Genomic DNA, 12164 nt, shown 5'->3' with positions numbered 1-12164 from the left:
TGTTTGTGGTGCTGAGGAAGAACCTAGGGTCTTGTACATACCACACAAATAAACAATCTACCTCTGAGTTAAACCTCCAGCCCTGAAAGTCCAGCTTTAAAATAGCTAGCTACGCACCTCTCAGTGCATCTCATTTTACCTTCCAAACACTCTGAGAGGCAAGTGCTGCCGTTATCCCCACTATATAGATGGGGAAGCTGAGAATTAGAAAGCCTAAGTAACCTACCCAAGGTTAGAGTTTGTCAGTGGCCAAGCCAGGACTTGAACTTGGGTTTGAATTACACTAGTCTGAACTCTCACCGGCTCCACTTCACAGTGCTTCTGAAGCACTCTCCTACCATCTCCTCACCTTCTCTCCTTTCCTTCTCAGAAGGGAATCCTCAAAAACCACATGGGCTCATTCCTCTGCCCCAGAAAATAACGGGAGAGGATGCTCATGTTTTTAAATTCTTTAGCCATCAATAAATATGTGTATCCAGTTCTCTTGGATAATTTCTCATTAGGAACTAGTAAATTAATGGTAATAAGATATATCACTCTCTTATAAATTTGTTTCTGGTGAGTCAGTTTTCCTAGAGTTCAAGAACCTCTGGATAGCCTAGTTCATTCTCCAAACCTTCAAAGCTTTAGCATAGACACAAAACATGGTGACCACACCAGGATCTCCTCATTCTGCTTGACTCGGGGTCTATCAGCTTCTACCTTTGGTGACCTGGAACAAGTGGCCCATCGTCTCTGAGAGTTTCCTCAGCTGTAAAATGGAGACAGTAATTCTCTTGCAAGGCCAGAAGGTGAGGATCCTTGGGGTGAGAATCAGGAGAGGGGGTGGGAGGAATTTTGTAATCAGGAAGAGCCTTTAAAAGTGCTGCTTGTTAGGGTCAGGGCTGACTTTCCCCTTAATCCTCCTTCATGACCCATCATGTCTGTTCTTGGAGTAAAAAACCGTACACCCAAGTCCAGAACAAGTGCTGAGAGCTGCCAGCATGGAGGCAGGGAGTGGGTGACTGGTTCTTCCCTGGGGTCCTTAGAGAGCATATCTTAATACCTAGGCTGCACTGCTCCAGACACATGGGGAAGAGGGCCAACAAGAGGTGGGCTGTGAGATATCATTTTTTCTTCTTTTAAAAATTTTATTCTGAGTCGGGCTTGGTGGTATATGCCTGTAATCTCAGTTGCTCGGGAAGCTGAGGCAGGAGGATGGTGAGTTCAAAGCCAGCCTCCACAACTTAGTGAGGCCCTAAGCAATTTGGCAAGACCCTGGCTCTAAATAAAATATTAAAAAGAGCTGGGGATATGGCTCAGTGGTTAAGTGCTCTGGGTTCAATCCCTGGTACCAAAAACAAAAAACAAATTTTTTTCTTTTGTATTATAAAAGCAGTGTTTAAACAATATGTGAAATATAGAAATAAAACCCCATGCACTGGGCAACTGAATTCTGCCCTTTCCTTGCTTAGGCAAGGGGCACACATAGTTCCAGGGCTGGATTTCCCATTGGCCTCTTGGTCTGCTGTTTAATCAGATCCCTGACCTGTCGTCTTGCTCTGTAAATGCTCCTGGTCTCTGCTCATGTGGCCCATCCCTGGCCAAGGCAGACACCTTCTGAGAGAATCGCTGCTGGAGGGGCCTTGAATTAGCCAGTCCACCCCCACGTCATATTGAGGAAACTCAGGCCTAGAGAAGAGTGTCTTGCCTGATCCAGGAGCCCATGTTCAACTCTGGCCTGTACTTCCCCAGCTGCAAACTGTAGACAGTCACTTCTGGAGGGGTCCTTCGACTCTCCTGCTCAGCTGGTGCCCCTACATCCAGGAGCCCACTCTCTGTTTCCCCACTCTCCCTCCTCCTAGAGGCAGCAGCACACTCCAGGCTTCCCTCACAGACAGCTCTTTCCTGTTTGTTTTTTAATCATCACCAAAGAAATTTCCAGGACCTCCTTTCTTAAACCATTCCAAGGCCCCTCAAAGGCAGTCAAGTCCTTAGAAGACCTGATCGGATTAAGTCACACTCGCTACAGATATTCTCTTTCTTCCCCTCTTGGTTTGAAGAAACAAATTTTTAATTTTTTTGGTCATACATTAGATACATTTATAAAAATTATAAATGATTTTCACGGTCAGGTTATTTGTTATAAGTGAATGAATAAAGAGGACTTTTCAGCAGAGAAAGCAAAACAAAAGCACAGGAAATCATGGGGTTAGAAATTTTCTAGGCCTGCAAAAAGAGGTTCCTCTTACTGGGGATGAGAAAAGAATATCCAAGAAATTCAAACAAGATTCTTCAGTACAGAAAACAAAAACAGGTTTTCCCAGAAAACTGGACAAAGTGCATTAGCAACTACCAATAGCACAGAGAGAGCTAGCTATTACTTGTGGTAGCTTTCATCTTGTTGTTCTGGAAGTATAATCTTCAGTTATGTTTAGTTTCTTTAACTAATAAAACCTGGAATTGGTTTTCTTTTTTTGTCCCTAAAAATATTCCCCTGGGTCATTTCTCCCTTCAGCCTGGCTGCTCTGATGAGTCTGGGAACAGCCTCGTGGGGCAGGGTAGAGGGAAGGAAAGAAAAGCCCCGTGTACTTGAACCCCTCCCTTTTCTCATCTGACTGGGCCAGTTATGGCCTGCAAAGGACAGACACTTGGTTCAGATCTGACTCTGCTCTTTACCAGGTATGTGGCTCTTGGATAAGTCATTCAGCCTCTCTGATCCCCAGTTTCCTTGTCTGTAAAATGGGAATAACATTTCACAAGCTACAACTGAGAGTTAAATAAAATAATACTTGTATAACACAGATCAGGTGCTGAATATATAATAGCTAATATTCTCTCCCCACACCCATGGTAGGAGACACAAATAGAAATGTAGAATTAGAAGGAATTCTCTAGTCTCCTCTAATCACACTGCAAAAGTAACCCTTCCTTAATATGGCACAATCCCCAGCAAGAAAAGATTAAGTCTCTTAAGTACCCTTGGTAGACAGCCTAGGTCACATGAACAGGCCAGTCTTAAAAGATGTCTCAAGGTCTGGGAGGGAAAATTATACAAGGAAATTGGCCTGGACAAAGCATTGGCTGTAAACATGAGTTTCAATTTTAGCTAAGGTGAGCCATGAGGATCAGGAGATCCGAAAGACAAGACACAGATGTTCTTACACAGGTTAAGCATCCCTAATATCAAAATCTAAAATCCAAAATGCTCCAAAATCTGAAACATTCTGGACATGGAAATGATGTCATATGTGGAAAATTCCATACCATGAAACTTTGTTTCATGCACAAAATTATTAAAAATGTTGTGTAAAATTACCCTCAGGCCCAGAGAATGGGGAGGCTGAGGAAGGAGGATCACAAATTCGAAGTCAGCTTCAGCAACTTAGCAAGGCCCTAAGCAACTCAGTGAGACCCTGTCTCAATAAAATACAAAATAGTGCTGGGGATGTGGCTCAGTAGTTGAGTGCCTCTGAGTTCAATCCCTGGAACAACAACAACAAAAAAAAATTATCCCTAGGCTATGTGTATATGAAATAGAAATGAAATGTACATGAAATAGAAATGAATGCTGTTTAGACTTGGGTCTCATTCCCAAAATATCTCATTTGGTGTATGAATATATTCCCCCAATCCCCCAAATTTCAAAATTCTAAACATTTCTGGCCCCAAACATTTCAGATAAGGGACACTCAACCTGTATTCTCTATTGTGTTTTAATAACCTCTCCCCAGCTCCAAGTACTTTCACACTTATTTTGGTTTTTGTGTCTAATAAAAGAAGACACAAATGGGGCAAAAAGCACACAGAGGGAAGTGACAGGTAACACAGTTCCTCAGGGACAGGGAACAGATTTCATTAGCTCTAGGACCAAATTCTTCTGCACCCTTTGTGTGGTCATCCCAGGTATGGTGACCAGAAGAGCCTGACAGAGAGATGCTCAGAAGGCCGTAGAGGAAGGAGCAGGCCTGCTCCCTGCCTGCCCCCCTGCCAGGCCGGCTTTGCTCTGTCGGCATAGAGCTGGAGTGGGGATCGTCAGTCCCTGAAGAGCTGCTCCCAGAAGTGACAGGGCACCAGGGGCATTTCCTGGCCTCCTGGGTTCAGTCTCACTATCCCAGCTTCTCTAAAGGAGACACACACTTCCTCTGGCCCCCCCTGCCACCCACTTCTTCCTGATGTGAGGATGCACAGACTCCAGAGCCCTGGGACCAGGCAGGCGGGGAGCCTGCTTCTCAGGGCCTTTGAAGGAAGCCAAGGGCTTTTCCATGCCCCTCTGGGGAAAAGCCTTGTGAGGTGGCCCAGAGCCACCCACTTGGTCACTCTATTCCACCAGTGGGTAAAGGGGGTTTCCCAGCAGCCTCTGAGCCTCAGAGTGACTAATGAAGCAGGCAGGTGACGCAGAAGCACCCCAGCCCAGCTGTTTGAGGACTAAACTGTATCGATTGGGAATTTAATTGCTCCGTAATCGCTGAGTAAACACTGGCTGGTCCATTGATCATGCTTCAGGCCCATCACAGCCAGCAGGGTGAGTCGAGGAGAGGCGGAATGGATGCTCTGGCCATGCTAATGCCGGGCTCCCCCGACAGCCATTCTTGGAAGGATGCCCCTTCCTTAAGGGCATCAAGCAGCTGCAGCCACCAGCAGAGCCTGGAGTCACACTGCAGACATTGCTCGGCTGGCTGGTTAGCAGGTGAGGGCATGAGCTGGGTGTGTCACCTGGGTGAGTGGGGGCTCAGGAGGGACGGTTTAAGAATGAGGCTCTCCAGATTGATACAGTATACCAAGTGGGAAATGCAGGCTATAAAATCTTTTTTTTTTTTTTAAGTGCTGGGAAAATGTAAAACCCAATCATAGAAAAATAAAACACTGAAAGTTTGCATCCTCAAATATTAACTGTAGTTAATTTTATATGAATGGATTCAATTTTTATTTTCCTCTTTATATTTCTGTGTTTTTCACATTTCCAACAACTAGCATGTATAACTAATAATCAGAGGAAATAGATGTTATTTGAAACCAAATGAAATGGCTGGAAGGATTTCTCTTGAGTTCTTAAAAAAAAAAAAAAAAAATCCAACAGCAGCTTTGCAGAAAAAGGTTGCGTTTTGAAGTTAGATCTGGGTTTAATTTCCAGCTCCAGATCCGATTAGCAGTGGTCCCTCTGTCAAGATACCCAATGTCTCTCCATTCCACATCCTTTATCTGTACAGGAGAATCACATCTATCTCACAGAATGAGGGGAGATAAAATATGGAGGGTGCTTAGCACAGCGTTCCTGGCATGCTCAATACATATTAGCGTCTCTTCCATCCTGGAGGAAGGGTGGGGAATAAAAGGAAGGAGCTAGCACCAGAAGGAAGGGAAGCAGTTCAGGCTGCTGGGTCCCAGGGCACCCCCTGACTCCAGGTCTCCTCTTTCTCCCCACAACTAGGGGTTGGTTGCTCTATGTCCTCCCCTGCCCCGCCCCCTCCTCCTGCCGCCTCCTCCCATTACTCTAATAGAAGCCAATCTTCCTCATCTCAGCCCCATTACCACCCACGGAGACAAATGGGCTGCAATTCTGCTTGATGCTGAGAGGCGGCTGGCCAGCTCCCTGGTCATTGTTCCTAATATCACTGAGAGCCTGAAAGGGAGGGGAGCCCTGTGGTATCAAAAGTAGGGCTGCAATTACAAGCCTATTCAGCTCCCCAGAATAAAGCCCTGTCATTAGCTAGCACTGGGGGAGGAGGTGGGGAAGGGGCCCCACCTGCTCCCCAACCTCTGGGAGAAAGAACCATGAGTGCCTACCTACCCCCTCCCCCGCTGCAAGGAGCCCCAATTCCCAGCTCCCACCTGAGGTCTAATTACCCCTAGTCATGGGGTGTGTGGGGAACCAGGCTCAAGGGAGCCCATGATGATCCTAACTGGAGATCCAGACTCAGAGCCCATTGCTAGCCCATAGCTACTCTGTTGTACCTAGTCCCTGGTGCCCAGCTTCAGCCTCCCTTTCAAGGACACCCAGGCTTCCAGACTTGCTCAGTTTTAAGTCTTCCCATGCCAGGGGACATCTCTCCCTGGTAAATAAGAGCTTCTCCTGTACCAGTCCCCAACTGCTGCTCTGCAGGTGGGTGGAGAAGTCTGTCCCATCCCCCAGCAATGCCATCCTACCCTACACTAGGCTGAGACTTCTCTGCCTCTTTAGGAGCATGAGGGTCTCTCTAGGTCCCGGTGTCTTTCCTCCGTGCTGAGGGTTGAACTAGGCTACAGCTGCTGATCAGATAAGTAAGCTATCCCCAAGGGATGACACTGCCTGACCTGAGGGCAGGGATGAAACAGACAGCTGAGCAAGCTTGGACTGATCTTGGCCTTAACCATAGTGCAGAGGAAGAGAAGGTGAGGGAGCTCCCACAACTTCCTGGATCCACATAGCAAAGGCCCTGAGATCTGACTGATTGGTTTGGAATTCCCTAGAGAGATCTCCTGTAGAGATCAATTCGTTTATCCCTAGAAATCCTCAGAGGAGTCCATGATCTGGCTGATGGCTGACTGAGCTGGTAGGAAGCCAGAATGACTGGTAGGAGGAGCCTGGCTTGTCTCACAGTTCCAGGGGATGCCCAGGGGCCTCTGTGACCCACTTACACCTGCTCTAGCCCCCCACCCTCTAGATGAACTCCTTGGGGAAGTTTGGGTTACCCTGTTTGGAGGTGGGACACCTGGTTCAGGAAAAGGGAGAAGGGGTAGTGAAGGGGTCTTTGATAATGGTGGGAGCAGGAAGACAGCAGGAGTCTGGTGGGAGAAAACTTTCCTTAGGATGGAATTCCCCCAGGGAAGTCAAGAATAGACAGACCAACTGACACATGGACTGTTGGGTTGTTCAGAAATCATCCAGGAATCCTCTTCCCAAGAAGGGGAGAAACTGACATCAGACAGACAGATAGACAGACAGACAAAAACAGGCTCTAGGAAACTACAAACCATACAGACAAACAGGACAACTTGGAATAACTGGGAACCAGAGACAGACAGCAGTTGAAGCCCTGGGCCATCTTGAAGGCCAGGCTTCCTTTTCCAGGTAGAGGGGAGGCTGCAGTGGGCAGGGCTTTCAGGCTCTTCCATGAACAATCCAGAGCATCTCCCACCTCCCACCCTCCTTCCCCAGAGCCCCTCCAGCCCCAACCTCAGCATCTGCATGCCTAAGGGGAAGACAAACAACCAACCTTTTGGGAAATAAGGTAATGGATTTCCTAACATCCACTCCAACCTTGGAATCAACCCTAGTTCTTTGGAGCCCTGGCTCCAAAGGGCAGCACTTCTCCCCTGCCCCACCTTCCACGTGCCTACTCCAAGGCTGGGCATGCTGGTTCCTCCTACCCCTTCCCACCTGGAGCCAGGGCTGCAGGTAGGCAGAGTTCTGCCACAAGGAAGAACCTGAGGGGTAGGAGTGAACCAGAGAAAAGACCACAGCAAACCCAAGGGAGGCTCTCTGTTGCCTGCCCCTGCCCAGGCCTGAGTTTCCTGAGGGTGGAAGTTATTCAACCTCACTGAAGCCTGGTGCTTCCTTAGCATCAAGAAAATGTCCATTGAGTTGAATTGAACTGATGGGGTGGGGTTGGGGGTAGGGGCAAACTCTTCCTCCCCTGCCAAGGAAGTAGATCTCTAGGAAGGAGACTCGGGCCATGTGTCTGAACACTGGCAGTCCACAAGAAGGAACCAGGCCCCTTCTGCCTCTTCCTTCCATGCCACTCTCATTCCAGAGCTCCGCTCTTTGTCTTCATTCCTCTTCTACTAGCTCATTCTACCACTTCTCTTCTTCCTTCTAATTCCTAGGTGAGAAATTTTCACTTTGGGGAATCCTAATGCTCCATTAGGTGTGGGCTTCCCAGGGATCCAAGTAGGTAGGATTTATTTGTCTTCATGTCCCTGGGTCTGACCCAAAACTTGGCCAGAAGACTACCCAGAGCATTGGCTGGTCCTTCCCTTTGGCCTCCCATCTTCCAATCTGGTCAGACTCAGGGAGTCCCATCCCTCCCTTGGTCCTAGATTTAAGGACTATTGGGCCCACCGCCCATAGTCTCTTTCTCTAACCTTTGCTGGCTTCCCCTTGAGGGAAAACAAGTAGCATTGAATTTTAGGAGGTGATTGTCTGTAATGTGAAGGTGTATAGCACCACTTCTGAAAACTATCTAGATATTTTCTATGGAATAAAAAGGAAAAGATGATAGAATTACTGAATATTAAAAGTGAAAATGGTGAACATTGGGAGCCAAATTCTCCTAGTTCAAGTGCAGGCACAGATACTTCCTGGGGACAAATCTCTGAGTCTTCTGACCCTTTCACATAAGGCAGGGACAATAACCTGCCTCACCTGACTTCACTGGACAGCTGGGAAATCAGTTAGGTTCTATTTAAATGCTACTTTCTTGACAGGCAGACCAGCCCTCACCTCCCACCCCCAGCACTATACAGATAAGGAGACTAAGGCCCAGGGGAGTTGAATAACTTGCCCAAAGTCATTCCTACATCAGGAAGCTGGTGACAGGGCCCATGTCAGGCCAGAATTCAAGCAAAGTAAAGACAAGTCAAGAAAAAAGAGATGTGGAGAAATGAGGCAGAAAAACTGGTGAAGAAGAGACCAAAACAAAGCTAAAGAGACTGAGAGTAGATCAAAGTGCAATGGAAAGGGGCACTGACTTGGGCAGAGAAAAGGAGAGATGGAGAAACACAGGGGTAGAGAGATGGAGAGGAACATGGAGGGAGGACTGGGCATGAGGGCATGATGTGCTACAGGGAAGGGAGACAGGAGACCCAGGAGCAGGAATGACCCAGAAAAAATGAAGACCAGAGCTCCGGGTAGTGACATCAACCCTGCCTTGTCAACACTCCCCCTTCCTTGCCAGGTTGTCACCAACTCCCTGAGGGTTGAGAAATCCCTAAAATTAGTCAGTGACCTTGGCTCCTTTATGGAAGGAGAAAGATTAGAAAGAAAAATAAAAAATCTTTGTTATAGAGGATGGGCAGTCGCTGTTAATGAGTTAAGTACCCACTACATTCAGACTCGCTGCCATATCTGTATATAAAATCAAAGTCAGATCCCTTGATGTTTAGCAAAATTGAACTTTATACAACCTGTTTAGAAGGAAGGAGCATTGGTTTGGAATTTGAATGGCAGGGTGTAATGATCTTAAAAATTGGGAATGACTCATCTGGGCTCAGAGGAAAGAATGAGAAATGGAAGGATGGGGAAGGAGATAAAAACAAACAAACAACCACACAAGACTCAAGAGGAGGCCAAACAGCACTGTGCTGTGTGCTCTGCTCTGAGAGGAAAAGAGATGGGGGTGGGGAAGGGAGGAAGGGCCACCATGTCCCACCTTTGGGAGGCCAGGTCAGAGCAGGAGGGCTTCTGCTCGGCGTCAGCGGCTGGGCAGCAGAATTGATGCAGCACGGTTTCATTCCTGTGGGCAGAGCAGAGGGAGAAGGTCAGAGCAGGGCTGAGACAGGCTGGACCTTAGATCCACCTACACTAAGGCATTCCTGCCTGGAATCCTTGCTGCTCCCCCTCCCTGGCTTTTGAGCCTCTGTGTAATACCAAGGCAGCCAAATGCTGTTCCGGGGAAATGTTGGCATTGACTCTCTGTCCATCCAAGTCTTTTTCAGTCACCCACAGGCCCTATTCAAATGCCACCTCCTGCACAAAGCCTCCCTGACCTACCTGGTCAACTCACTCTGCCTTATTCCACACCTCCATCCCTGCAGTGGGCTCCTACACCTGGATTTTCCATGTGCCTTGCTCAATCTTTTATCATAGTTAGTTCTTTACCACCCAGTTCCCCACTAAGTCCTTTACGCCTATTCACCCAGAATATACTGATTCGTATGCAAATGTACATAGCGCTCAGAGCCCTTTGTGTTGTCTGATGGAAAGTCCAAGGTGTTGATGGGGGATTTGTTTGATGTAGATGGGAAGACCAACCCAGGAGATGGAAATCCTGGTTCTAGTACCATCTCTATAGCTGGTCAGCTGTATGATATGAATTCACTTTTTCTGGTTCTCAATATATTTACTATTGAATTCAGAGGGTTGAACTACAGAAGTCGTTCTCAACCCTAGCTGCATAAGACTTACCAGGAGATTTTAAAAATAATTTTTCCAATGATTTTCAGAGATTCTGAATCACGTAGTCTGGCACGGGCCCAGGGCACCAGGACTTTTTATAAACTCCCAGATGATTCTAAAGGCAGCCAAGATTGAGAGGCACTAGACTAGATGATTTTTCCAGGTCTCATCTGTTTCTGAAGTGCTGTATGATATCCACCTGGAGCCAACTCAGGAGTTAATGCTGAAGTCACTGCTGGATAAAGTTCCATTGACCTGTCACCTCCTCTTCTTTACTAAATGGTTGATATCCTGAGTATTACGGAGTCAGAGAGTGTCAAGCCTGGGAGGATCCCCAAAGATCATCTGAAAGGGGTTTTCAGACTTCCTTAAGGCTTAAGAACACCTTGTCCAAATCAGATCTTTATTGGAAGCCCATTTTGTAAAACAGCAAATGTAGAATAGCCCCGTAATTGGGGGACAGGGAGTCTGACATCAGTTCCCAGACACCCCACCCTCAACCCCAATATTAGTAGCTGCCTAGCTACCTCCTAGGATCCCCTAGGCTTGGAGATTGGAAACGTTGAATTTGGCTATCCTCCTGGAAAAAAAGTAAAATTGGAGCATATTTTAGTTCAACAAAATAAATTCCAGAGAGATTTTGTTTAATGAGAAAAAAATAAAGCAAGGAAAAATTCAAAAGGAAATTTAGGAATATAGTGTATATGTTGGGGAGATTTTAAGAACAAAACAGGAATTTGAAAAGTCATTAAGAATGATACACATATCTAGCCCAGCACAGTGGTACATGCCTATAATCCCACCTACTTAGGAAGATGGCAAGTTTGAAGCCAGCTTCAGCAACATTGCAAGACCCTGCCTCAAAATAAAATAAAAAGAACGGGGGATGTTGCTTTGTGGTAGAGCACTGGCCTAGCATATGTGTTAGTACCACAAACACACACACACACACACACACACACACACACACACACATTCATACATCAAAGAAAAAGACACATATCTGACTAAATAAAATGAGAACATCGTGTATGGAAAAAGATTCCCTACTGAGTTGAACGAAAAATAATAGACTGGGAAAATATATTTGCATTACATCCCACAAAAGGCAACTTAAACATTCCTACATTGAGCTCCAACACATTCATAATGCAAAGACAAACCCAGAAGAAAAAAAAAATGAGCAAATGGTGTGAATAGCTATGGATAGAAGAGGAAATCTGGAAAGCCAATAAATACAAGGAAAGATGCTCCAGGTTGCTAGTAAACAGGAAAATGCAAATTAAAATAGCACTGAGATGCCATTGCTCATCAAGCAGACTGGCAATCATTAAAATGACTGCTAACTACCAGTGCTGGTGAGGATGTGGGGAGACAGGGGCTTTCATGCACTACTTGTGTAGATGTGAATTTTTATTCTTGTTTGGGGGAAAAAGGACACTGGTGAATCTTATGCAGTCTTATCCAGCAATCCCACCCATGGTATTTCATACTTGTAGAAATGCAAGTAACTGTTCCTAGAGGTATTATTATTCAAAATGTTTATGGCAGCATTGTTTTTAGTTGGGAAGAAGAAACAGCTAGAAATAACCCAAGTCCCCATCAATCACAGAATGATTGAATCAATTGCAATAGCTTCATCTTATGGAATTATGCACTTATCAAAGGGCATCAGTTAGCACTCTATCTTGGCCTGAATGGATTTCTACAACATATGGCTAAATGAGGAAAACAATTTGCAGAAAAATGTATGTAGCATGATCTCAATTTTGTAAAATAGGTCACGACCCCTCTCCCCTCAAATATGAATTCTATGTGTGGTATGGGTACTATATCAGTATATTATATTTTATGAGTGCAAACTAAACTGTGAACTTTGCAGCAGGAGGAGAGTGGGGAATAAAAGAAGGTTGAGGTAGGAAAAACAAAAGAAAAAACAGTGTTCTGTGTAATGTTAACTGAAATATAAATATAAATAATGTTAACTTAAATATAAATTCCTATTTATGAAATACATTAAAATTGAATAAGTACCTGGACAAGAACTAGAAATCATCAGAAACCAACACAAATATTCATGTCATTTCAG

At 45.7% G+C, this 12164-nt stretch overlaps 1 protein-coding gene across 1 annotated transcript in view; it reads right to left on the bottom strand.

Annotated features, from left to right (window-relative positions):
* The window catches only part of Iqsec3 (IQ motif and Sec7 domain ArfGEF 3), a 104893-nt gene that overhangs the window by 60773 nt on the left and 31956 nt on the right, over window positions 1-12164 (bottom strand). Inside the window, exon 2 of the mRNA XM_077109217.1 lies at window positions 9330-9413. Within this exon, the coding sequence (XP_076965332.1) occupies window positions 9330-9413 (84 nt within the window). The remainder of the gene's footprint in view (window positions 1-9329; window positions 9414-12164) is intronic.

This window comes from Callospermophilus lateralis, chromosome 4 (genome assembly GCF_048772815.1).
Source record: "Callospermophilus lateralis isolate mCalLat2 chromosome 4, mCalLat2.hap1, whole genome shotgun sequence".
Taxonomy (NCBI): Eukaryota; Metazoa; Chordata; class Mammalia; order Rodentia; family Sciuridae; genus Callospermophilus; species Callospermophilus lateralis.
This window is presented reverse-complemented; position numbering and strand designations above follow the sequence as displayed.